At 42.2% G+C, this 27,119-nt stretch overlaps 1 protein-coding gene and 1 pseudogene across 1 annotated transcript in view; both read left to right on the forward strand.

The window, feature by feature from the left end:
• The first annotated feature begins 1,330 nt into the window (after positions 1-1,330).
• On the forward strand, positions 1,331-10,634 carry LOC125010641 (annotated as a pseudogene).
• LOC125010900 (solute carrier organic anion transporter family member 5A1-like) overlaps positions 9,880-27,119 on the forward strand; it is a 32,027-nt gene continuing 14,787 nt past the window's right edge. The window contains exons 1-4 of the mRNA XM_047589829.1: positions 9,880-11,638; positions 25,105-25,237; positions 26,333-26,553; positions 26,851-27,015. Coding sequence (XP_047445785.1) covers positions 10,678-11,638; positions 25,105-25,237; positions 26,333-26,553; positions 26,851-27,015 — 1,480 coding nt within the window. The 5' untranslated portion in view covers positions 9,880-10,677. The remainder of the gene's footprint in view (positions 11,639-25,104; positions 25,238-26,332; positions 26,554-26,850; positions 27,016-27,119) is intronic.

Raw genomic sequence — 27,119 nt, forward strand, 5'->3', positions numbered from 1 at the left:
CAGTGCTTTTTTGCCACCATTCAGCCATTTCTGGTGAGTGGGAAGTTGCTCAGGATGGGTGTCAACTCCTCTACTGTCTCCTGGATTGCTGATTACTTGTCTGCCAGGCTCCAGTTTGTGTGACTTTGGGGCTCCCTGTCAGATACCATTGTCAGTAATGTGGTTGCACCACAAGGCACTGTTTTATTTCCTTTCCTGTTCACTCTTTACACATCTGATTTCTGATACAGCTCTTCTTCTGCCACCTGCAGAAGTTCTCTGATGACTCTGTGGTACAGACGGTGGTAGGGTGTATCAGAGAAGGACAGGCGGTGGAATATATGACACCACTGATCACTGACTTTTTGGAGTGGTCCCAGGCAAACCGCCTACTCCTGAATGTAAGCAAGACCAAGGAGCTGGTCATTGATTTCAGGAGGAACAGGACACCAGTGGAGCCCATCTCATCCAGGGACAGAGGTGGAAGTAGGATCAAGAAATTGATCCATGGACAGGCTGATTGGTAGGGAGTTAGAGTCGTTTTATCAGTGAGGGAAAAGAGGACTCTGGATAAATTGCTCTCCATTATTGGACAATCCATCCCAACCACTACTGAGGCAGAGAAGCTCATTCTCCATATGATTGATTCAGCTCTGCTGCCATAGTGAGCGCTGTAGAACATCTTTTATAACCCTTTCACATCAAAAATACTGGGTTGACACAGGATTTTCAGACCTGGGTTGACCCACCTTTGATGTGCTTTCACATTGCACAGTCCTGGGTCTGACCTCCAGCTGTGAGAACTGCATGCCTGTTTTTTCTTGATTTGCGACTCATGTGACTGACTTTTTTCAGGAAGCCAGTTCCTTAGTGGAATTTGCCTGTGAGTACTTACAAGCTTCATTGTATGGGCCTACCCCTGAAATGCATGATGTGGGGAGAGAGTCAACACCTGCCATGACCACGCAGGAAACTCATGCAAGACAGAAGGAACAAGGTCTATGCACCATTGCACATGTACTCGAGCTTAAGACTCAACTAGAGTCTACCCCACAGTCAGTGCGAGCAGAGAAAGATTCAACCACACATTTATGCATATGCTGGAAACATTAGAGCTTCACCTGTATCACCCAAAGTCCCAGTGGCGTGAGTACATTGATGCCATTACACACCTAAAATGTTTCGTAGACAACAAAAATGTCACGATTCTGTGTCTGTCGTTTACCTGTAAACATGTTGAGTTTCCCGTTTTGTTTTGTTATGTGCCTTGGTTTCCTATTTTATGTTACTTCCTGTGTGTTTCCCCTCTGGATTGCTCAATGGTTTCTCACTGTGGGTTGCCCTAATTTGTTTCACCTGTTTCTCTTTTCCTTGGGTCCTCTCATGTATATATAGCCCTGCCTTTCCCATTCTTCCCATCCCATTGTTTTGTCCCCATGTTTCCATCACCCATGCCATGCTTTTTGTCTCCATGTTCTAGTTTAATGTTTTTGTCATCTAGCCATGTTTCTCGCGAAACCTTGTGTTTGAACCCTGGGCCTCATCGCTTTCGTCCTGCACTTGGGCCCAGCTGTGAAACCTACCTACCTGACAACAAAAAACTAGAGAAACACGCACAAAAAAACAGCAACAAAACAAACAGTCAAAAAAAAAGGTGATAAAATAATATAGTGTTTCCAAGGGCAGAGGGACCTTTGACTGAGGTGTAACTATCAATGAGGAAGCAATGTTTCAAGTAGGTTGCTCAATGTTTTGGAATGTCGTAAAGCCTAATAAGCCTCACTCTTCCTGCCCTTACACGCCTCCATTCTGCCAATGTATTTCTTGGTTCCCTCCCCTTTAGATTAGAGCTCAGAGATTCACTTCTAAGAAATAGAAACTCACGGAGTCGCTGACACTGAAAGCAGAGATGGCGGAGAAAGGAGTTGAACTGGACCAAGAAACCTTTTCTTGTTCCGTCTGTCTGGATCTACTGAAGGATCCGGTGACTATTCCCTGTGGACACAACTACTGCATGAATTGTATTAAAAGCCACTTTGATACAGAGGATGAAAAAGAAATCTACAGCTGCCCTCAGTGCAGACAACTCTTCACATCGAGGCCTGTCTTGATAAAAAACACCATGTTAGCAGTTTTAGTGGAGCAGCTGAAGAAGATTGGACTCCAAGCTGCTCCTGCTGATCACTGCTATGCTGGACCTGAAGATGTGGCCTGTGATTTCTGCACTGGAAGAAAACTGAAAGCCTTCAAGTCCTGTTTAGTCTGCCTGGCATCTTACTGTGAGAAACACCTTCAGCCTCATTATGATGTAGCTCCTTTAAAGAAACACAAGCTAGTGGATCCCTCCGAGAAGCTCCAGGAGAACATCTGCTCTCGTCATGATGAGGCGATGAATATGTTCTGTCGAACTGATCAGCAGAGTATCTGTTATCTCTGCCCTGTGGATGAACATGAAGGCCACGACACAGTCTCAGCTGCAGCAGAAAGGACTGAGAGGCAGAGAGAGGTGGAGGTGAGACGACAAAACATCCAGCAGAGAATTCAGGACAAAGAGAAAGACATGGAGCTGCTTCAACAGGAGCTGAAGGCCATCACTCAATCTGCTGATAAAACAGTGAAGGACAGTCAGGAGATCTTCACTGAGATGATCCGTCTCCTCCAGGAAAGAAGCTCTGATGTGGAGCAGCAGGTCAGATCCCAGCAGGAAACTGAAGAGAGTCGAGTCAAAGAGGTTCAGGAGAAGCTGGAGCAGGAGATCACTGGGCTGAAGAGGGAAGATGCTGAGCTGAAGCAGCTCACAGACATAGAGGATCACAACCAGTTTCTACACAACTACCCCTCGCCTACATATCACCCTGAGGTGACACACTTTCTCCCTATCCACCCTTTTCCCCTGCAGTACTTTGATGGAGTGAAAGTGGCTGTCTCTAAGACCAGTGATCGAGTGCAGGATTTTCTAAATGTAGAACTGACAAACATCTCACGGACAGTGGCTAAAGTGGATGTTTTACTGCCACAACCAGAGCCAAAGACCAGAGATGAATTCTTAAAGTATTCGTGTGAAATCACTCTGGATCCGAACACATTAAATGAAAGGTTGTGGCTATCTGAAGACAACAGAGAAGTAACAGTCATGATGTGGGAACAGTTCTATCCGGATCATCCAGACAGATTCACCGGATATTGGCAGGTCCTGAGTAGAGAGAGTCTGACTGGACGTTGTTACTGGGAGGTGGAGAAAGGAGAGGCAGGAATTTCAGTGGGTTGCATACAAAGATAATAATTCCGTTAATGAAAAATTTGGAGAAAATGACAAGTCTTGGGCATTAGATTTTTACAAGAGTCGTTACAATTTCAGACATAAAAAAATACAAACTTCTGTCTCAGGTCCTCGTTCCTCCAGAGTAGGAGTGTACCTGGATCACAGAGCAGGTATTCTGTCCTTCTACAGCGTCTCTGAAACCATGACTCTCCTCCACAGAGTCCAGACCACATTCACTCAGCCGCTCTATGCTGGACTTTTGCTCAACGGTCCGGATGGAAACACTGCTGAAGCTGGGTGAGCTTGAACAGTGTGGTCTGAGTCTGTTCAGCTGGACAAAACGTTAACACACTGAATTGTGCAGTAGACGGTTAAATCATCAGCATGTCAGCTGATGGAAAAATGGAGGCAGTGAACTCAGGGAATTTACTGAAGGATTAAGTCAATATCATTCATGATTGTCAAGAAGAAAAGTCTAATTTGTGCTGAGATTCTTCATATGCTTAATGGTAAGGTTTTAAATTTAATGTCTCTGACTTCCATCTTCATCATCTTCATTAGCAGACATTGTGTTGTCCACTAGAGGTCGATCTTTACAAATATGTTATTCTATCCTACATTGTTTTTATTTTCTCAGTTCTGACGATTATATCTGCCTTGTTTTGGCTAAATAATATGATAATGTAATATGTTTCTTGCAAGTGTCCACACACGGAATTTAGAAATAGAAATGTGCAGTATTATTTTTTTTCCACTAACAAAATGTGTAAATGAACTCAAATCATCCAGTGCAGATCTTATTCCTATAGTCCTTTGTTTGTTCTTTTTAACTTTCAAACACAATGCATATTATGACTTTATTTTACTGTTAATTTTATATCGTATTTTGCTTATGTCATGAATAAAAGTTCATTGTTTACATGTCTAACAGATGCACATCCTACTTCTGTTGCCCAAGATGATGCATCTCTAAATTTTGCTTTATTTTAAGATGTTTTAATGGGATATTTTTGCACTGCTATTATCTGAAAGCTGAATATGAGACGTAATTATGCTGTGAATGATTACAACTTTACTTAAATGACAAACTGTGAGCATGGGAGTTTTTTATCCATCCATAATTTACTGATATATTTTCAGTTTGATGACTTGTTTTTAGATATTAATATATTTCTGTGATCTGAAGAAGAAATAGATAAATAAAGTCTCCAAACCAAATGCATTTCGGTTGTTTTCTCTCCATTAGTATTAGTGGATGAGATTTTGGATATGAATATTTAAAGGGTAACTAGTCTCCTGGTAGTCATTATTATTATTATTTAATTTAGCTTGTGATTATTACCTCCGCTTTAGTAGTTAGCATGTAGCCTTTTTCCTAGAGTTTATGTAAGCATGTCGACAGCAGTGGACAGCAACATCGTTTTGACCAGGGAGGACATGAGCAGGATAGTCTGGCCTTTTTGGACTGTTTGGAGCATGTTGAAGAAGACCAAGCCTCAACATTGAAGTATACAGGAAAGACGAGTACCGCAGGAGGAAGAACATCACCATCCCCTACATAGCTGGTGTATCGGAGAAACTAAGAAGAATCTTCGGAAAACGCCGTGTCCCAGTTTATTTGAGACCTGGCAACACACTTAGACAAAAACTGGTCCACCCCAAAGACAAAACACTCAGACAAAAACAGAGTAATGTAGTGTATGCTGTTCAGTGTAGTGAGGAATGTACACACTTGTACATTGGAGAAACAAAACAAACCATCCACAAGCACATGGCCCAACACAGGAGAGCCAGCTCATCAAGGAACGACTCAACAGTCCACCTCCACCTGATGGACAAAGGACACTCCTTTGAAGATAACAACGTTAAAGCCCTGGCCAAAGAGGACAGATGGTTTGAGAGGGGAGTAAAGGAAGCCATCTATGTCAAAATGGAAAAACCTTCTCTAAACAGAGGAGGTGGACTGAGATTCAGTTTAGATCTATTTACAAATTCAGTTTTGACTTCTATCCCAAAGAAGTTTCAACAACATTCACACCTTGAGACTGGAGGCTCCCACTAACAATAGCCTCGTTAGAGCTCATTCAATGTTTCTCGTTGCTATCTGCTGTCAGCACCATCTAGTTGATGATTGTGAGAGACAAACTAGAGGGGACTACCAGCTGTCCGAATGGATCCTGGACTACCTCAGAAACCGACCTCACTTTGTGAAAGCCAGGAACTGTGTGTCTGACCTGCTCACCGGGAACACGGATGCCCTACAGGAGACTGCCTTGGCCCCTTTCTTTTCACGCTCCACACAGCAGACTTCAGATACAATGCCCACTAATGTGTGTTCTGCAGAAGTTCTCAAATGACTCTGTGGTTGTTGGCCTCATCAGAGACGATGACGACGCAAAGTACATATAACTTTGTGGACTGGCGTCAACGAAACCACCTACTGATAAATGCTGGGGAAACCAAGGAGATGGTGGTGGATTTTTGATGATGCCGTTCTACCTGGGTGTTCATCTCAACAACAAGATAGACTGGACTTACCACACTTAAGCACTCTACAAGAAGGGACAGAGCAGGCTCTACCTTCTGAGGAGACTTAGATCTTTTGGAGTGAAGGATGAGCTCCTAAAGACCTTCTATGACTCTGTAGTGGCATCAGTCATTCGGTATGCCGTAGTCTGCCTGGCATGGCCAAGACCAATAGCATCACAGACAGGGTAAGGTCAACAGGAAGCCCAGCTCCATCTTGGGCTGCTGCATGGTTTCGGTGAGGGAGGTGGGTGACAGGAGAGTCCTGACTAAACTGTCCTCCATGCTGAACAAAGAAACCACCCCCTGCAGGCTGACCTGACAACACTCAGTACGTTTACATGAATGTGAAAAAAAAAAAACAAATTATTGCTTTAATCTAACTTTAACTGGACAACTTAATTGCATGTAAACATGTTACTCCGACTAAAATCAGAGTTCTCCTTTTCAGATTAAGACGCCCAGATGATGTGATTGGGAATCAATTTTCTCCACATGTATACACTTAATTGGACTTAAACTAGGTATTAACGCATGTGTGCATGCTCCACAACATTTTTACACTTACAAGGTTCATTACTTTTACCATTCAATATGTACTGTGAACAACTCTGTGCAGTGTCTGACAATTATCGGTGCAATTCAATACTTTTTGTATGCATGCCAATACTGGTATTTTTTATTATATTTTATCTATTATTTATCTTTCAGACAGCCCACTCTTTATTCTTGTTATTTTTGGCCCATATGTATTCTGTTGTAACACGCAATTTCTCCATTGCAGGACAAATAAAGGCTTTCTAATTCTAACTGTAATCCTACTTCCTGCTCTCAGACACAGCAGCTCCACTCTGTCCACGTACTTCCTGGTTCCCTCCCCTTTAGATCTGTATAACATGTGGAGAAGTGTAAGAGCTGACTGGCCCCATTCACTAGACAAACACATGACTTTTAGATCAGAGCTAAGAATAGTTTCACTTCTAAGAAAGAGAAACTCACTGAGTCACTGACACTGAGAGCAGAGATGGCTCAGAAAGGAGTTGAACTGGATCGAGAAGCAATCAGCTGTTCCATCTGTCTGGATCTACTGAAGGATCCGGTGACTATTCCCTGTGGACACAGCTACTGCATGAACTGTATTAAAAGACACTTTGATGGAGAGGACAAGAAGAAACAAACCCACAGCTGTCCTGAGTGCAGACAACTCTTCCCATCGAGGCCTATCCTGGTGAAAAGCACCATGTTGGCAGTTTTAGTGGAGCAGCTGAAGAAGACTGAACTCCAAGTTGCTCCTGCTGATCACTGCTATGCTGGACCTGAAGATGTGACCTGTGATGTCTGTACTGGAAGAAAACTGAAAGCCTTCAAGTCCTGTTTATTCTGTCTGGCATCTTACTATGAGAAACACCTTCAGTCTCATTATGATGTAGCTCCTTTAAAGAAACACAAGCTGGTGGATCCCTCCAAGAAGCTCCAGGAGAACATCTGCTCTCGTCATGATGAGGTGATGAAGATGTTCTGTCGTACTGATCAGCAGATTATCTGTTATCTCTGCCCTGTGGATGAACATAAAGGCCACGACACAGTCTCAGCTGCAGCAGAAAGGACTGAGAGGCAGAGAGAGGTGGAGGTGAGACGACAAAACATCCAGCAGATGATCCAGGAAAAAGAGAAAGATGTGAAGCTGCTACAACAGGAGCTGAAGGCCATCGCTCACTCTGCTGATAAAACAGTGAAGGACAGTCAGGAGACGTTCACTGAGATGATCCGTCTCCTCCAGGAAAGAAGCTCTGATGTGGAGCAGCAGGTCAGATCCCAGCAAGGAAACTGAAGAGAGTCGAGTCAAAGAGGTTCAGAAGAAGCTGGAGCAGGAGATCACTGAGCTGAAGAGGGAAGACGCTGAGCTGAAGCAGCTCTCAGACACAGAGGATCACAACCAGTTTCTACAAAACTACCCTTCGCCTACACATCACACTCAAGTGACACACTTTCTCCCTATCCATCCCTTTTCCCTGCAGTACTTTGATGGAGTGAAAGTGGCTGTCTCTAAGACCAGTGATCGAGTGCAGGATGTTCTAAATGAAGAACTGACAAACATCTTGCTGAAAGTGACTGAAGTGGATGTTTTACTGCCACAACCAGAGCCAAAGACCAGAGATGAATTCTTGAAGTATTCATGTAAAATCACACTGGATCCAAACACAGCACACAAGAAGCTGGTACTGACTGAGGGAAACAGAAAAGTAACAGTCTTGAGGATGGAACAGTCTTATCCGGATCATCCAGACAGATTCACTGCCAGTGGTCAGGTCCTGAGTAGAGAGAGTCTGAGGGGATGTTGTTACTGGGAGGTGGAGAAAGGAGAGGCAGGAGTTTCAGTAGTGGTTGCATACAAAGACAATAATTTGGTCAAAAAAATATTTGGAGAAAATGACAAGTCTTGGGCATTAGATTTTTACAAGACTCGTTACAATTTCAGGCATAATAAAATCCAAACTCCTGTCTCAGGTCCTCGTTCCTCCAGATTAGGAGTTTACCTGGATCACAGAGCAGGTATTCTGTCCTTCTACAGCGTCTCTGAAACCATGACTCTCCTCCACAGAGTCCAGACCACATTCACTCAGCCACTCTATGCTGGACTTTTGCTCAACGGCCCGGATGGAAACACTGCTAAACTGGGTGAGCTTGAACAGTAGATTATCAAAGAGAAAAGTCTAATTTGTGCTGAGATTCTTTATATGTTTAATGGTAATGTGTTAAATCTGAATCATTTTTAGATGAATGTCCTATCTGACTTCCATCTTCATCATCTTCATTTGCAGACATTGTGTTGTCCACTAGAGGTCGGTCTTTACAAAGATGCTATTCTACCCTACATTGCGTTATTCTCGCTGTAAATTCTGTTCTGACGAATATGTCTTGTCTTATTTTGACTAAATAATATCGTGAAAAAAAAAGTTGATGTTTATTTCAAATCTCCACAAAGTTTTGGCAGATTTAGAAATATTTCCTAACAAAATGTGTGAATGAACTCAAATTATGTAGCGCATATTTAGTTCCTGTTATCATTTTATTTCTTTTTAACTTCCAAACATGATACCTATCATGAATTTATTTTACTGTTAATTTTTATATCATATTTCGATTATGTCATGAATAAGAGTTCATTGTTTACATGTCTAACAGATGCACATCTTACGTCTGTTGCCCAAGTTGATGCATCTATAAATTTTGTTTTATTTTAAGATGTTTTAATGGGATATTTTTGCACTACTATTATCTGAAAGCTGAATATGAGACATAATTATGCTATGAAATATTACAACTTTACTAAAATGACAAACTGAGCATGAAAAAGGTGCAGGATACTAACCTTTGTGTCATATATATAATTACAATGCAAATGCACATATCCTTCTGATTCATTTATTGATATATTTGCAGTTTGATTCGATATATATATTAATATATTTCTGTGATCTTATGAAGAATACATAGATAAATAAGGTCTCTAAACCAAAAGCGTTTCCGGTGTTTTCTCTAAGTTAGTAAATGAGATTTCGGATATGAATATTTAAAGGGTAACTCATCTCCTCATAGTCATCATTATAATTGTTTTTATCATTATTATTCCATTTAGCTTGTTATTATTACCTCCGCTTTAGCAGTTAGCATGTAGCCTTTTCCCTAGAGTTTATGTTAGCGTGCTGACTATTTAAGTAAGTCCAGTTAACGAGACAATTAAGTTCAGGCATAATTTAATGAAGGCCGAATTAATCGTTAGACAGCACCAACTCAGACACATGTATAAATTTAACAATTTTCACGTGAGCTACGTTAACGTATGTAGAACAACCTTAAAAATGTATAAAAAGTCAACGGGATTCCGCGACACTTTCTTCTTTGTTCTTAATTTTAGATTTTAGACGTCACGTTGTTATTATTGGAGTTATTATTTTAAAAGTGGTTTCATCTTTGATTTTGGGTTTAAAGCATGCACTAAAGCAAGTGTTTTTTGACATATTTCTAAATGCATCGTGAGGAGCAGTTTTTATTTTGAAGCGGTCACTTCCGGGTTCGCGGTGTCTTCTGCAGCTTGACGCAGTTGTTTTGAAAACAGCGACAGAGAAGCAGCTGAGCAGCACTGCAGTAAATCTGCAGCTCTCCCTCTCGTTTCTTCTCCCTCGTTCTTCCCTCGACGACTCCTTCTCTTCTCTTCTTTCCCTATTTTTTATTATTATTATTATTATTATTGTTATTATTTTTTTTTGTCACCCCTATGCTCCTCTGCAGGAATTTACGGAGAGAATATAATCTGGATGACAGCCTCGGAGGACAGCTGGTGCTGCTGATAACATTGGAGCCGGGGGTTGCCCTTGACTCGGAGAAGAGTTAATAAATGGGGGCATGATCGTAGAGAAAGGAATGACATTGTGAGTGTGTGATCTTCGGTGGCAGGGCTTTCAGGGATGCGGCGCTGGCTCTCCGGAGTCACTTCATCTCTGCCGGCCGCTGAGGGAGGCATCTGCAGGGAGTCCTGGCCCTGGAGCTCGGCTGATCGAGCTGAGGAGGCCTGAGCGGTCTCCACCTCCGGATTAGATGGTGGCAGAAGGCGAGTGTGCATGACCAGATAAACAGACCCATTGGCTGTCCTGCCTTTGCTGCAGATAAGCAGAAGCTGCATTTCCTCCCTTTGGTTGTCATTGTTGCTTTGTCTTTGGGCCTGTTTGGGCACCACACACTATTTGTGGGAGTACATGTACCGATTAATAATAAATGTAATGGGCAGTAGCCCCTGAATTGATAATGCCCTTGGACTGGACAGGCATCTTTTTCTAAAAAATAAAAGTAAAAATAAATAAATATACAAAAAATAAAAAAATACAATACAGTGGGTTTGTTTGGGGATAATGGCGGACCACGAGGAAGCGGAGTTGTCCGAGTCCCTTCGGAAGGAGGATGGGTTTTCCAGCGAGCTGGAGGAGCCAGGCACAAACTTCAAGTCTAAAAGTTTGCCTGTGTTAAACGAAGCAACGCCTCAAGAGAAAACCCTACTGGCTAGCTCTGTGCAGATGTCCATAACGGCGGAAGAGAGCACGGAATTCATTCAGCTCCCGGCCAAGACCGAGTCCTTCCAGGCTGAGTCGCCGACGAGAACAAATTACCTGCCAAAACCGGGCAAGTCTGCGCTGAACAGGCCGAGCTCGTACATGGAGAACACGGAGATCCGTAGGAGTAAAAACGTGGCGAGGAGGAAGCCGCCGGGGTTTTTTGCTTCCAGGCTAGCTCAGCTCCGTCTGCCCACCAGGAAGTACCTGAGCGTGATCTTGCAGGACTCCCGCTGCTTCTTGTTCTGCATGTGCTACCTGACGTTCATCCAGTCCCTCATGGTGTCCGGCTACCTCAGCAGCGTCATCACTACCATAGAGAAGAGGTACAGCTTGAGGAGCTCGGAATCGGGCCTGCTTGTTAGCTGTTTCGACATCGGCAGCCTCGTGGTGGTCGTCTTCATCAGCTACTTTGGTGGGCGGGGCCAGAGGCCTCGGTGGCTGGCGGTGGGAGGGGTTTTCATCGCGGTGGGCGCCGCCCTCTTCTCCTTACCTCACTTCATCTCTCCGGCCTACCAGATCCAGGAGGTCAACTCGTCCTTGGCCAACGAGGGCCTGTGCATGAACAGCAACGGCAGTGGCAGGGACCGTGTCGACATCACTTCCTGTCCTAGAGACCAGGAGGGCAATGAGCACAACCTTTACGTGGCACTGTTCATCATCGCTCAGATCCTGGTGGGCATGGGATCCACGCCCATCTACACACTGGGACCCACCTACCTGGACGACAACGTCAAGAAGGAGAACGCCTCGCTCTATCTAGGTAAGAGTTTGTCGAAACCATTATTCATACCAGTGTTTCAGCATTTCTTACTATCTGGTTTAAATATGCAGGCGGTTCTGCTGGTGTTTGTACAGTTATGTCACTTTGGAGGCATTGTCAAGAGAAGAAGAACGGGGTGGAGTTTTGGTTAGCAAGATTTGACAAAGTTGAATATGGTGAAGATGGTGAAGATACCCAGCGCACAGTTTGCTCACTTTGGTAAAATAAGTAGCATTGAAACCCACTGATTACCTTCATTCATTGGGAAATCTGTTGATTGACCAAACTGTGGTTTGTACCAATAGTCGTCCAAACCGAAAGAGTTTGGACAACAAAGAGCAAAATTAACACAAAGTTGGATGAAGATGTTCAAGATACTCGACGCACCAACAAATGAGGAATGCTAGTTCCTTCAAGCCAGAACCACATCAGTTCAGCCCAGACGTCTTGGGGTTAGCTAATGGAACTATGCCAAATAAACAGGGTTACAACTCACTGATTATTTTCATGCAGTGGTTAATCTATTAGATATTTTCTTGATTGACCAGAAAGTCATTTGTACCAATAGTTGTACAAATCAAAATGGTTGTCAAGATTAAACAAATTCAGGCGAGTTCGTGTGATATATCTCATGTGAGAAAGTTTCTGCAAATTGTCACGATGAAGAGCAACACCATTAACTGATTAACTTGAATGCAGGTTGTACCAATAATAGTCCAAACCAGGAATACTGGTTCCTTCAAGCCAGATCCACATCCGTTCAGCTGAGACATCTCAGGGTTAGCTAATCGAACAGCTAACTAAGCTAATTCAAATAAAAGGCGTATTTCATAAAGAGTGCAACTCACAGAGTATTTTAATTCATTAATTAACACAAAGTTGGAGTGCAAACGGGAATGCTGGTAATTTCAAGTCAGAAACACATTACTTCAGCTCAGACATCTTGTGGTTAGCCGATTGGCTAAAACTATGCTATGCTAAATAAGGAGGATTGCAAATCACTGATTATTTTCATCATTATTATTGTTAGTTTATTGAATTGGGACAATGCACATTAATCAACATTGATGCGTTAGCCATCAGTGTAAATCAGTGAGTCGGCACAAATGCTATTTTTTTTAGCTGTAGTCCCAGAGCAGGTACACAACACTCATGTTCAGACTTCAGAATAACAATCACATAATAGACAATTACACAACCAGGCATAGATAGACAATGTCAAAACAAACCAAAAATGACACAGACGGACAGTATGGAAACAAACAATATTAAGACAAAGCATTTCATGCACAATTGTATGTTTAAAAAAAAATGATTGGACCAAGAACTCTGAGAGTATGTATCAGATTAAGAAAATCATTTAGGTCATTTGAGTACATGTCTGATTTACTTTTAACCAATCGACACGTCTTCATGTTCCGTATCAACGTGTTGCCTCAGTCCTCAATCCGTAGGATCTGGATCTTGCCACATTTTTTTTTTCTTCTAATATTCAGCTTTTTAGGTTAATAAGTTCAACCTCATAGTCCACTTCATCCCAAAGGTGTTGGGTTGGTTAGAGGTTACGCCAGTTCAGCCTAGACTGTTAAGACTCTCCCCAAATCCCCCAAATTTGGAAGCGTTGTCTAGCACTTGCCAGTTCATTAGGCACACCACTGCAAACAAATTCTTTCTACTCAGTCCTGCACTAGATCTTAGCTTCATGACTGTTGTAATATTGAGTTGACGTTGAAACAGCGTCAGGATTCAACTGGAGGATGTATTAAATGATGAAACTCTTATACTAGAAGGTTTTCACTAGTGTAGCTAATGAATGATTCTTTGAATGCTTCTCTGACACTCCGTAAACCCTTTTTGCCTCTTTTAGCTCACAATTTCTTCAAATGTTAGTGGTGGAGAAAGTAGAATTGCTCTTTGTACGTAGGTGTTTAGCAAAAGAGCCGTGACTCTCCTAAAGTCTTGTCTTGACTTCACTTTGAGGAAGATTGACTTCAAATGAACTGGTCACACGACCCCCTGCGTCATCTCTGGTGATGGAAAATTGTAGAGAAGGTGTTTCCATTGCACTTCAGTGATACACTTTTACATGGATATGTCTGAAAAACCACCTCATGAGAGCGTAAACGTGTTGTAGCTTTAGATATTTGAGAGGTTTTTAGAAATGTAAGTATTTCCATCTCCAGTTTTTCTAGTTGGAATGGAAACGCAGTGTATGACTTCACAATCAGTTTTCCCCTCTATTTGTATTTTTATTTTCCTGTGCCCCCTAGTTGTCAAAAATCACTCACTCACTTGGCAAAACATTACTAGTGAAAACTGATGCACTGTAACAACCCTGCAATAAATCCTCCATCTATGTCCAGTTGATATTGAAGCGGTGTCAGATTGACCTGGATGATCGTCTGATCGTCTAAACTTTGGTCGACCAAACTACAGAGCTGACCAGTGCTGGTCTAAGTTAGAAAACGGTGTCACAGAGTTCCTTTTGTCCCCACAAAGACCTGTTAAACTTGTCGGAAACTTGCTCCAGAAAGTTCTCGCCCCAGTAGCCTTAAACAAGGTAAAGCCTAATAACGCCAGCAAGTGAGAGCTGGGTTATGAAAGAGCACAAGGGAAATGTAGGGAAGAGGGGAAGGTCTTATGTGCATTCCTGTCGTTGGTGGGATGGGGAGGGGGGGTCCCCTCACAGAGGCCTGGCAAGGGTCTGAGCTCTTTGTTCTTTCTTTTTTTTTTTTAAACCACCAGGGCAGCAAAAATGGGCTCCAGTGTGTGGAACAGTTGGATGGTGCTACAGTGTCACCTAGATTGTGACTGTAGCATGAAAGTGTAAAAATTGACCCGGTGGTTTTATTCCAATTCTTATAAAACTCCTATATCTAGTCACCGAATGTGCAAATCTTTGTGGACACCTAAATATCATGCCTGTATGTGATTATTGAGCAACGTGCTCCACTGTCAACTTATCCTCTGTTTTATTCTTAAAGTCCCTGTAAATCCTACTTCGTTCAGACTAACTGAATCATTACTAATTTAGAGTTTTTCCTGCACAGAAGTGTGAAGGAGATATTTTGGTTTGCTCTAGCTGCTGGTCGGGTAAGTAACCAAAAAGCTTTTGTCTGGCAAGTCCCACTTGACCAGTAACCGCTGGTATTCAGACGCTCTTGTGACTGGTGAATGAAAGCGTTTGTTTCCAGTTTACGCTCGGCCACGATAGGACGGCACAGGGCCGGAGCAAAACATGTTGGGTTAATGGCAGATGACAGCTTCTCCACTCACTGGAATGAGGTCAATGTTTTTATTCAGTCCCTTCTGTCTCAGGCCGGTAGATGTTTTAGTCTGAACCTGCTGCTCTCTGTAAAAGACCAATTTGACTTTTATAGTGTCCACTTTTCTTGTTGGTTTACTTTGGTGTTTCATTTTGTGGCAACATAGTTTGAATCATATACATAGTCCAAATCTTATCTTGGACATCTTGGAATTCTGATTCCAGAGGTTAAATCAAACAAAAATATGACGTTTAAATGCCCTTTACATTTTTTATATTTATTTCCTAGCTTCTCAGCTAACAGAAGCTCTTCCTGGCCTCCTCGCCTCTCGGACAATGTTAGGTCTTCCTAGCCCTGCAGACTCTCAACTAATACTCTTCCTAACCTCCCAGCTAATAGTAGCTCTTCCTATTCTCTCCCGCAACAGTCGTTCTTTGTAGCCTCCAGATAATAGTAGCCCTTCCTAGCCTCCCAGCTGACAGTAGCTCTTCTTAGCCCCCCAGCTAGCAGTTGCTGTACCTAGGATCTCGGCTAATGGTAGCTCTCCCTATCATCCTAGCCTCTCGGCTAACAGTTGCTCTTCCTCACATCTCAGCTCTTCCAAAATAGTTGTCACTTAGTTTTTTACAGATTTTCTGCAAATTCTGAACATTTCATTCGGTTACATAACAGCTAAAACCGGCTATTATGCAGCTATTATGTTTGAGCAAGTGACTTTTAAAATCTTTACTCTCTAATTTGCTTTAAATGTCAACTGGTTGTTTTTTTAAAAAAAAAAATGGCACATGAAGTAATTTAGGTCATTTGCTTGGAGACTTGATGTTCTCCCTCTCTTCTGCACAACTTGAGTCTGATAATGGCCCTGAACTCTGCACAAAGGGCTGACTGTATACACGTACGCCTCTTATGTGATATAGCCTATTTAGTTCATTATGTCCGTGAGCAGAGACAGATGACGTCTTTTAGTGAATCTGAAGCTGTGGATTCAGCTGGACGGACACCTAGACAGACCACTGTATTCATTAAGCCCACTGCAGATGCTTCAAAAATTGACTGAAGCTTCACGAAAGTGATGGATTTCCTGGCACAGACCAACGTTAAACTCACAGAAATCAATCGCTGCCATTTGCTTGGTAATCCTTTTTCAGATCTAAGGTGTCTTCTGGTTTCTCCCTCTTCTGTTAATGGAGATAAAAGGCCAATAGGGGATTTAAAGCAGAGTTTCTAGTAAATCTTAAATCAGATGGTCATGTCCACCGGGAACAGAGCCAGCACAGGAGCAGCAGAAACACAATTCAGCATTTTTTAATTTTTTTTTTTATAAGGACTGCCTTGTATATTGAAAACCAGGAATGTGCTGCTGGCTCTAGGTCGGTGTTACTACTGGTAATTTGTTATTGGTGATAATACTATTTCCTACTACCAGAAAAACCAAGAAGTTGAAGCTGAAAATATCATCAGTGGGCAAATATTAAACGGCGTGTGTGGATGGAGATGGCCCTTCTTCTTTTTGAAAAGAAGACACCATCAATGCCGCCGCTGATCCTTTTGGGTTGGTGGGATGAGTTTCTCATGGTATAAACCCACTTAGTGTTGCGAAAACTACGTCTAGCTCCATTTCATTAATATCACACGGTCTCTCGTTGCTACATCGCGGAATAAAAACCACAGAATAAAAACCCAGGGTGTGTGGGTGTGATAAACATGGCGATAAATCCGTACATGCAATACAATGCACAATAAATGAATAAATTAAGGCACATTTGAAAATGCTACAGAGATGAAGTTGCTACCAGATGCTACAGTGTTCTATATTGTGTTCACCATATGACGTTAAACATGGTTTCAGACATTCGATGTGGGCAAAACTTGACCCAGTTTCTTAAAACTCTGACCTACCTTAAACCCGACAGTAAAACCAGACAAGCTCTTAGTTTCGTCCTTACCCCACTGTTTTTGTACCACTATGGTTTTCAGAAAACATTCTGGTCTGGTTTTGGCGCTGCTTCGCGTTAGCCTACATATGAGATCATGCCCGACGGCATAGCAGGCATCCATTAGAATAATTCAGTACAATATTGCTTTGTAACCCCGATAAGAGACGCTCTGTTTGGCTGCCATGCGAGGCAAAGGGCCCCGCTGCAGCCGCCTGAAATTTTAATTTGCTAGCTCAGAGATGCAATATGGTCCTTGCTGGGTGTTAGCTTGCTGCAGGGCCACGCAAGTAGGACGAGGATGACTACGTACTACATCTTCTTTACGCCTGTAACCTGACAATGCATGCTAAGTACTATTAATAGTGGCTATAGTGAACGAGATAGCGAGGATTTCAAGGCCAGCCAAGTTTGTCGAGCATCTTTCAACAACAAAGGCTATTCACAGGGTTTGATGTGAGGCTTAGATGCATTAAGAAATAATAAAAAAGAGTAACACAATGCAAAAAACAAAATAAACAATACACATTTGGGGGCGCGGGGAAACTTATCGTCCATTATTTTCTAGCATTATTAAGTTATAGTTGTATTATTTAATCTCCTGAGACCTCACACGGGCACGTTAAGTTTTAGGTTTGTAGCAGCTTCTTATTCTGCTTCATTTAGTCCTCATAAGTAGACACTTTAGTCCGCCATCTAGTGGTAGCAAAGCATCAATACACTAGTTGGGGTAAAAACATGATAGCATGAATTTCAGCGGATTCTCGGCACAAAAGTGGACAAGAATCAAAAACTTCATAAAATTTTCTATGATTGAAATTTGTTTATTTACGTTTATTAGCTTTTCTTGTTTGACATGACGCACAAATTAAATAAATTCACATACTATTTTTATTGTTTTCCTTGCTCTATAGCAAAATCACAATATCTGAAGTGTTCTTAAATATTTGCTCACCGTAATAACGAAGTGTCTAAAAAGTTAGCTTCCTGTTAATGCCTCTGTTGTAGCATGCTAACTTAGTGGCGTATGTAGGTCAGTTGAAGAATTTTTGTGGTTGGTCGGTATTATTAGTTTACCACTTTGTTTTGTTATCAGTGTCAAGCTGTACTGTTTGGTGTTGCACTTCAGTGGGATTAAAAGATTGTCATCAGGGGTTTGCATTAATACCAGGCAGGGCTTTTAAAAGCAGAGGGAGACAGACAGCGCAAAGCAAACGCTAAGCATTGACTGGAAAGCCACAAACTAGGTGGTAGTCTAAAACAGTGTGCGGTCTGGTCTCCTACTGCCCTGTTTCTGTATTTTAAAATGTTGTTTGTTTGCGTTTTCAAGTGAAAAAAAACTTTTACTGTGGTTTTTGCCGTATCACCAAGGGGGCCTTACACATTTTGTTATAATCTATAAATAAGAATAGAAATGGCGATTCACTCTTTCATAAACTACAATGCGCAACTGTGTTTGATTAAACAATAATAATGATAATAGCCCTAACCCTAGGTTCGCTAATTTAAAATTCTAATGGACATCCCAAGCTGGGAATAGCCAGACTAAGTTCTCATCAGAATGAATTTTTATTGGTGTTACATAATTTATATTTTTTTCACCTTGTTTACTTGTGGTTTATTTAAGCTGATGAAAAACATTTCCTGCAACTCTGAACATAATCGATTTTACAGATCAGAAAGAAAGGTGTAGTTAATATAAGAAGGCATAATGGGAAGTGTGAGATCAAGTTACTGCAACTTAATGTATACTAGTGAATAATACTTAGAGTACCTGCAGTTTGCAACAGCATACATAGGGGCAGAAAACTATACAAAAGACTGTATAAAAGATAAATAATAAGATAAAAGAGAATAGAATAAGATACAGTAAGTATTGAATTGCACAGATAAAGATTGCCGGATATTGCACAGTCGTACACTTGAGATATCACTGTCTGTCGCTTCAATTTCAACCCGTCGTTTTTTTTCGTGGGGCTGCCGTTTTAAATCTCTGGAGAATCCTTTCAATCACCCGTTGGTTTTAGTCGTCACATTGTCCAGCTGTGTCAGCAGCCAGTTGAACACTGACTAGATGAGAGGCAGCTACACAGATTTTCACTCTGACGCTGGCAAGCCCATTGGGAAGTTGTAACGAGACGACAACGCTGTGTCGGCAGTTTGCCATGACAACACCGCCGTCCCGTAACATTTCATTTCATTGTGTACCCCGTCCCCCTGCCCTCGTCCCAGCCTGGGTCTGTCTCCGACGTCACGTGTCCCCTCGCTCAGCAGTTACTTCGACTGTCGGTTGGTGGGACAAAAAGAAAAAGTGCAGCTGCAGTGCAGTAGGTCATGAATAAACCCGACGGGTAGCTGGCAAACAACAAAAAAAAAAAGCGTCAAATTAAACCGGGCAGCTCCGGTCCTGATTTATGTTTTTGATTTGTCCTAAGTGGATCGAAAGCTTACGAGCATCATTTTGAAACTCCTAAAACTCTTAAAAACACACAGTAATTTCCAAATTACATTTTATTTTTTGCTCACATGGCTTTTTCTCTAATCTACAGCCGCCACCGGGCTCTCTTTTAGAGCCTTGCTGTGATTTATGTCGTTGGCCCAGCAGCTCAGAACTCCTGTATTCAGTGTTGTAGAGTAATTGTTGGCGTCTCTGTGCTCTCATTATGTGTGTTACACACAGTAGGGAACCCTGCTGAGAGTTTTATAGCATATTAGCGCATTCTTACGGTATAATGCGCAGCTACCAACAAGCAAACAAATAAAAAACGCCGCCTCTCAACTGTGTGCTCACATAGAAAGGGTAAAGATAATCAGCTACCTTCTCACTTTGAGAGCCGGCGATGCAGTCAAAGTCTTAAACCAGACCAGACCAGACCAGACCACACTGCTCGGCTCAGTGTAAAACGAGGAGAATATTGAAGACACGCTGTGTAACTTCAGGGATCAGGATATTCTGTTTATATTGACATGGGATTACTTTTACCTGGGTCAACCTGTGATTCAGATATTACCTCCCTCCCCTACGTCTGTGTTTCATGTGGAGCATTCACACTGGATAAATAAACTCTGTGTTTTACTCTTACTCACTATCCATAATTATGTCTTTGCTACTTTCTACTTTCTTCTTCAAAGATGGGGTCAAATCACCCATTTCGAGTAAGTCCCAAGTCATTTGGGCCTTTTCTGGGCAAGTCAATTCAAGTTAGGTCACATTATTACAGTCTTACCTGCAGAATCCGGTGTTAATCCAACCTGTTTAAAAAGTATGACAGTAAAGGGTTGATCGATAGTTGAATCTCAGATCGAGGAGGAACATTGCGCTTTTCGTCCTGGGCGTGGAACCAAGGACCAGCTCTTCACCCTCGCTAGGATGCTGGAGGGGAAACGGGAGTTTGCCCAACCAGTCCACATGTGTTTTGTGGATTTGGAGAAGACTTACGACCATGTCCCCAGAGGCATCCTGTAGGGGGCGCTCCGGGAGTATGGGGTGGATGTCCTGGTGACAGTTGGACTCTGTCAGGGCTGCCCTTTGTCACCGGTTCTGTTTATAACTTTCACGGACAGAATCGCTAGCTGTAGCCTGGTGGTGTCGAGCTCGGTGATCAGAGAATCACGTCCCTGCTTTTTGCGGATGATGTGGTCCTCTCAGCTTCATCGAACTACGACCTCCTCTCTTGTTGGGGCGGTTCACAGCCGAGTGTGAAGCGACTGGAATGAAGATCAGCACCTCCAAGTCCGAGGCCATGATCCTCAGTCGGAAAAGGGTGGATTAACGACTCCGGGTTGGGGAGGACTTTGCAAATAGTTTGCAAATTCTAATGGATAATAAAAATGAGAAATTACGTACAACCTGTCGGTATTTAAATGAGCTCCACCTTCACCGATGAATAGATTAATGCTTGATTTAATGATTTCATCCATCTAATATCTGAATGGGTCAGAGACATCTCTGCTTTACACCCTAAAATCTGACGAGACTTTGAATTACAGCGTCATAATTCTTAAGAGACAAGAGACAGAAATAGTAAAAAGACACTCTCACAGAGATGCTGATTCACACTGGTTTAGATTTATCACGCGACCTCTGTGTTACCAGAAATAGGGTTCAGGTGATTTGCGGCATCATTTTTGCTTTACAAATTATGGACACGGACGATTCGCACGAAATTAAGATCAGAGACGACCGCTGACATTATTACAAATTACTGGAAGTCCCCAAATAAAAATAGTTCCTGGTGTCTGAGTATGTTGTAGAAGACGAGGCACAAAACTCTGACGTACTAGTTTTACTCCAACCCATTCATCTCTTGTAGTCATGGCTGACCACGATTTAACCTGCTGCTCTGTGCATGTTCCCACAAGTGAAGCAGAAATATTCAAAGTACTTGTTTTTGTTGTTTGTTTGGTTGACAATAAAAACAAGTCAATAGATGTTTAGGTGAAGGAAAGCAGGAAGTCCTCTCTGGTGTAATGGTATTCCTCATTCCAATAACATATGAATAATGTAGCTGCTGATTAATTGCCATTAAGTAGGACCTCCAGCTGTTAGCGTTAGCTTCACTGAAGAGTGTTGTGATGGAGACCTTGGTGTTTTTATTCTGTGATATTTGGGGTAAAGTTCAGACAGTAATCGGCCTGGAGACTGGAGATTGCAGAGCAGAAATGGACTGGACCAATGAGGCTAAACGTCGCTTTGCCTCGCATCATCCTCCGTCTTTGTCTCTTCCTGTGTCCTCTCTCATCTCCGTCCACATTCAGTGTTTTTGTCTCTCTTTTCTTACTTTTCTAGTTGTGTGCTGTATATTCACAAATTTAATTTACCCAGACCCAGAATGTGCATCTGTCGTATTGTTCAGTGTAGCTTATTTTATCTTTGTCCTCTATTTTGGTTGCATTGGCTCCTCAGTGAGCATTTGCATTGAGCAGCCGCAACATTAAAACCACCAACCGGTGAAGCGAATAACGCCGGTGATCTGATTACGAGGTGATGTTCTTCTGGGAAACCTGGGCGGGTGCTTTGATATTTTCCAGCACCTGACCAGACACCGATCTGATCTGATCGTGTTCAGATTGCATGCATTGGCCAGCTGCCTAAATTATATGATGATGAGGTAATCAGTGTTATTTTCTGGCTGATTCCTGATTGCAGACCAGTAATTAAATGCTGTGAGGTGTTTGTCAACTTCAAATAGTTAAGTATGTTTTTGCTGCTTATTGGTGAACAAACGTCTCAGATTCGCTGATACTTCCAACATCATTGTCTTTTTCATCCCAGCCGCTCGCTCGTCTCCCTGGTCTAGCCATCTTTTATCTCTCTGCTGCTGGTCCGCATCAGGTTGCGTAACGTGGCTGCCGGCCCAGCTGAGGGCTTTCCCTCTTCTCTGGCTCCGTAAGGGATTATCCACTGGGTACCCTTAGAAAGCCCAAGCCCTCAATCCTATCCCTTCGTCTTATCATCCTGGACTCTGGCTGCTCCACTCAGATGATGTAATGGTTGAGTGGAGAGATGCGACAAAGCCTCTGAAAATATGCTTCTGTGAAGATGCTCTGCAGCAGATGAGTAACTGCTCTGCTCATGCTGCTGCTGGTATTTCTGTATGAATCAATGGACAAGGGTTTCTGAGAATGAGGAAAGGGTGATGACTTTCTGAATTTAAGAGTTCGATATACACTACCGGTCAAAATTTTTACAACACCCCAATATTTCTTATTTTTTTTAATAATGTAGTTTAATGTCTCATTTTACTCTAAAACGAAAGCATAGATCAAATAAACAAGTGAAGTTTTCACTCTTCTTTTCTGTCCAGTTCATCGCAAACTTGCTCCATGGGGTTAAAGTCTAGAGACTGGGCCATGGTCCACTCCATCTTGTTTTTATCTTGAGGTAGTTCTGGTGTAGCTTGGACTAAAGTTTTGGGTCATTATCTCGTAGCATGATATACCAGAGGAACCTGATGCAGTTGTAAAACTTTTGACCGTTAGTGTAGGGATGGGAATCGATAAGATTTTATTGATACTGCTTATGGATCTGATTCTTTATCGATTCTTTCTCAATTCCTCCTATGAATTTTTGGTTTATAAAAAGTAGCCGTTTGTGCTTTCATGTAAACAACTGAGTTTCTAAACAAGAGTTAAGAGCTTGTGTAAGAAAACAAATAGGAAATTGATTATTAGAATCTCACTGACACTGCTCTGCTGACTTGTTGACCAGAGATTGTCGAACACATGTCCCTCTGGGTATTTAATGCCATGTGCTGTCTACAAATGCTTCATCATGTTGGTGGTGTTGTCAACCTTTCTTGAAATTACGGTGCTGCATAAGTTGTTACAGTCCCATTCTGGTGAAGTGAAGCCACCGTTTCTGTCTCTTTTAAAGGACCATCCCTGGTCCGATATCTTGTTTATCCTTTCGGGATAAAACCTACACTACATATATGCACATTTTTATTTGCAAATATTTGTGATGGGTGAACAAAGGCTGCATGCCCTAGCTCAAAACTAAACGCCTCAAAATTCAGCCGCTAAATGACGTTTATAAATCTTTAAATCTTCCATGGAGTAGTTTTATCCAAAAAACAAACTGAAACAAAGACAACTGGACTGTCAACTAGCTGTCTAATAACGACCAGATACTTACCTCTAACTGGAGAAGACTGTCTTGATCTTGTTTTCCTTCCCTAGGGTTAGGGTTTGGGTTAGTTCCAGATGGCAACACCCACAAATGCTCCTGTTTAACACCCCTGAATTGTTATTGATGCTATATAAATACAGTTGAGTTGAACCGAACTGAAGACTTGGATGAAACGTCTTCAGGAAACTCTCCAAACCCAGTTATCCTTTCTTTCAGCTTGTTTTTTTTGGACATACCACGATCTGGATGACTAAGAACCTTCACAGACAATTTTCTCGGGACACATTAAAAGTGACACAGCAGACATTAAAGTTAAGTAATTTCTCAAGTGTAAATGAGAAGAAAAGAAAGTGTGCATATAAATGAGATAGATCTGTCATAAATCTGAATTACACTCGTAAAATATACTAATCTTCCGTATGGGACGTTTTTCTCCCTCTGAGTTCCCAGCCCTCTGTCGGTTAGATTAGTCCAGGTCCTGGCCCAGCTTTGAGTTTTTAAGTCACGCCACAGGATTTTTTTTTGTTTCCCTTCAACTCCTGCCAAGGAATTAAAGATGTTAATTCCCTCTAATTGGAGAAATCTTATTCTCAGCCTCAAGCGAATTCCTTATTGCCCGGTCATATGATCTGCACACATGATCCACACACATGGCCTTTTGTACACCGCTCTTAGTGCTGGATTAGTTTCGGTTTTGAAGCGTTACATAAGGCCTGGGGTTGAGCAAATGTCGCTGAATTTGGATAATTGAGTAACTTTAAAACAGAGACTTGGGTTTTACTATTATCACCAGCAGTCGGGGTGAAGTGTGTATCGTAAAATGTTAATACATCCCGTTTGTTTAATTATAAATATTGTTGTTGTGTGTTATATATTATGACTACATTTGTTAATATGTAGCTCTGATTATTGCTACTTATTCCTGGATTGTTTGAGATTCACAAGGTCTAGATTAAATTCAATATGAATTCAGTTTTGAAACAATTTTACTTGGTTATGAAATAAATGATCACAAAACTGATTTTTAGTTCCAGAGATTTGTGGCATTTCCACATACTTCACTCTAGTGTCTCATCTTTCACGAGTCTGTGCTTTTGTGCAGCTCTTCTCTGTCGTCATTCTTTCTTAATCCAATCAGTTCTCAGATTTGGACCTTCTGTCATGTGTTGGTTAGATCTCCCTCACACGTGGACTAATTCCACAGTGAGATTTCTCACAGGAGGATTTTATAAATCGATATTGGATATTTAAAGTCAGAAAGACTGATTTTAGCCTCTTGCTTAAACAAGTGTTTGAAAAGAAGAACGAAGCTGAAATCCAAATGTTGAGGAGCTGAGGACAATAACGTTAAAAAAAACTTCTTCTTCTGTTTTATTTATTTTACCACTTTGTTGATGAAGTAAATATATATAAATATATTCTGATAAATGTTTTGGCGGCGTTTAAACACATTTATCAGATCGTTTTGTGTCGTGTACGTGTAAACAGTGAAGTAGTAAATGTGAGCACTGGGATGATGAATTTGTTTAACCATTTCCAAATATGTGAATCTCATTTTCATGCTTTTACGCCCCCCAGTGGCCAAAACGTTCTTGGCACCTCTTTAAAGTGTGTCATCTTTCCTCTCCTCCTCAGCCATCATGTATGTGATGGGAGCACTGGGCCCAGCGGCTGGTTACCTGCTGGGGGGGGTCCTAATCGGCTTTTACGTGGACCCCAAGACTGTTGTCAACATCGACCAGAGCGACCCTCGCTTCATTGGCAACTGGTGAGACCAATTTACTTGTCTAATAATAGTTTATTTTTTTATTTTTGTTAGAACTAGAGTACTACGTGTGTTTCAGTACCCAAAGTTACACATTTCAGATTTCAGCTGGAAACCACTTGGGATGGTACTAAAACCGTAAACCTGATTACACCACAAAAACTACATCCAGTTAGCACGGTACTTACAGTCTGTAGTCGGTGGGAGGCTAGGAAGAGCTACTATAAGCTGGGTGACTAGGAAGAGCTAGGAGGCCATGAAGAGCTACTGTTAACTGGGAGGCTAGGAAGAGGTATATGCTGGGAGGCTAGGAAGGGCTACTATTAGCTGGGAGGCTAGGAAGGGCTACTATATGCTGGGTGACTAGGAAGAGCTAGGAGGCTATGAAGAGCTACTGTTAGATGGTAGAATAGTAAGAGGTATATGCTGGGAGGCTAGGAAGGGCTACTATTAGCTGGGAGGCTAGGAAGGACTACTATATGCTGGTAGGCTAGGAAGAGCTACTATTAGCTACGAGGCTAGAATAAGCTACTATTTCCTGTTAGGATAGGAAGAGCTACTATTAGCTGGGGGTCTAGGAAGAGCAAATATTAGCTGGGAGACTGTAAAGTGCTACTGTTAGCTGAGGGGCTCATCACATCGTCACACTTCCTTATTGTCCGTCTGACACAGCAAAAAGCCAATAATGTTTGAGCTTAAACTTTGACGAGATGAGAAAATTAGTGTTATTAAGCACAATCATGAAATTACACTGCCTGGTCAGAAAACTTTACAAACCCAGCTGTATGTTTGCTCTTTAAGTCAGAATCGTCTGAAAAGCGAGATATGGTTAGTCATCCATTTACAGCTCTCAGTGATGCCATCCTCTAACCGACAGCATAACCAGTGACTCACCAGCAAACAGCCTTGTGCTTCCTGCATAAATTATAGGTGATGATAGCGGGAAGAAGATGGAGGGGTGCACAGGTTTACTTATTTATTCACATGCACAATAATGATGCACCACTGAAATGATACCAGATTGACTCTTAGAGAGACGACTGAAGAGTCTCAAGTATTTCCAGCGTCTTTATTTTGAATCCTCCCTGATGTGTCTAGGTGGAGCGGGTTCCTGCTGTGCGCCGTGGCCATGCTGCTCGTCATCTTCCCCATGTTCACTTTCCCCAAGAAGCTGCCTCCCCGACACAAGAAGAAGAAGAGGAGGAAAAAGCTGAGCCTGGACGACCTTTCCAGTGACGACGACGTGCTCAAGGAGAAGAGCAACAACAGCAAGAGCCAGACGGTCACCTCGTCCATGGGCTTCGGCAAGGACATAAAAGGTACCGGGAAACGTCTGGAGCCCATTTGGTCAACAGCTGAGGGACTGTTGCAGTACATGGGATATATACTGTATCTAAAAGTAAAAAAACTGTATGTAATGTAATAAATGTAATGTAATTTCTGTTAAATATGATCACATCTTTACAAAATCCAGTTGAGATATTTATTTTTTAGCAAGATATCAGATCTGTGTCCGAGAAATCACTTTCAGTTAAGTTACCCATGACGAACACTGGAGTTAGCTAGCAGCAGCAGCTAAACAAACTAAAACCAAACTTTTCTTGGTCCTCTCCCAGACCTGCCCAAAGCTGCTGTGAGGATCCTCAGCAACGTGACCTTCCTGTTCGTCAGCCTGTCCTACACGGCGGAAAGCGCCATCGTCACCGCTTTCATCACCTTCATCCCCAAGTTCATCGAGTCTCAGTTTGGGATCCCGGCCTCCAGCGCTAGCATCTACACCGGTGAGACAGGGCGTTTAGATTTACCTTCTTTAATAGCCTGCAGGAGAAACGAATGGTGACAATGCACCAGACCTTGCGCCAACATCAGCCTTGGTATCAGAAGT

This window comes from Mugil cephalus, chromosome 7 (assembly GCF_022458985.1).
Source record: "Mugil cephalus isolate CIBA_MC_2020 chromosome 7, CIBA_Mcephalus_1.1, whole genome shotgun sequence".
NCBI lineage: Eukaryota > Metazoa > Chordata > Actinopteri > Mugiliformes > Mugilidae > Mugil > Mugil cephalus.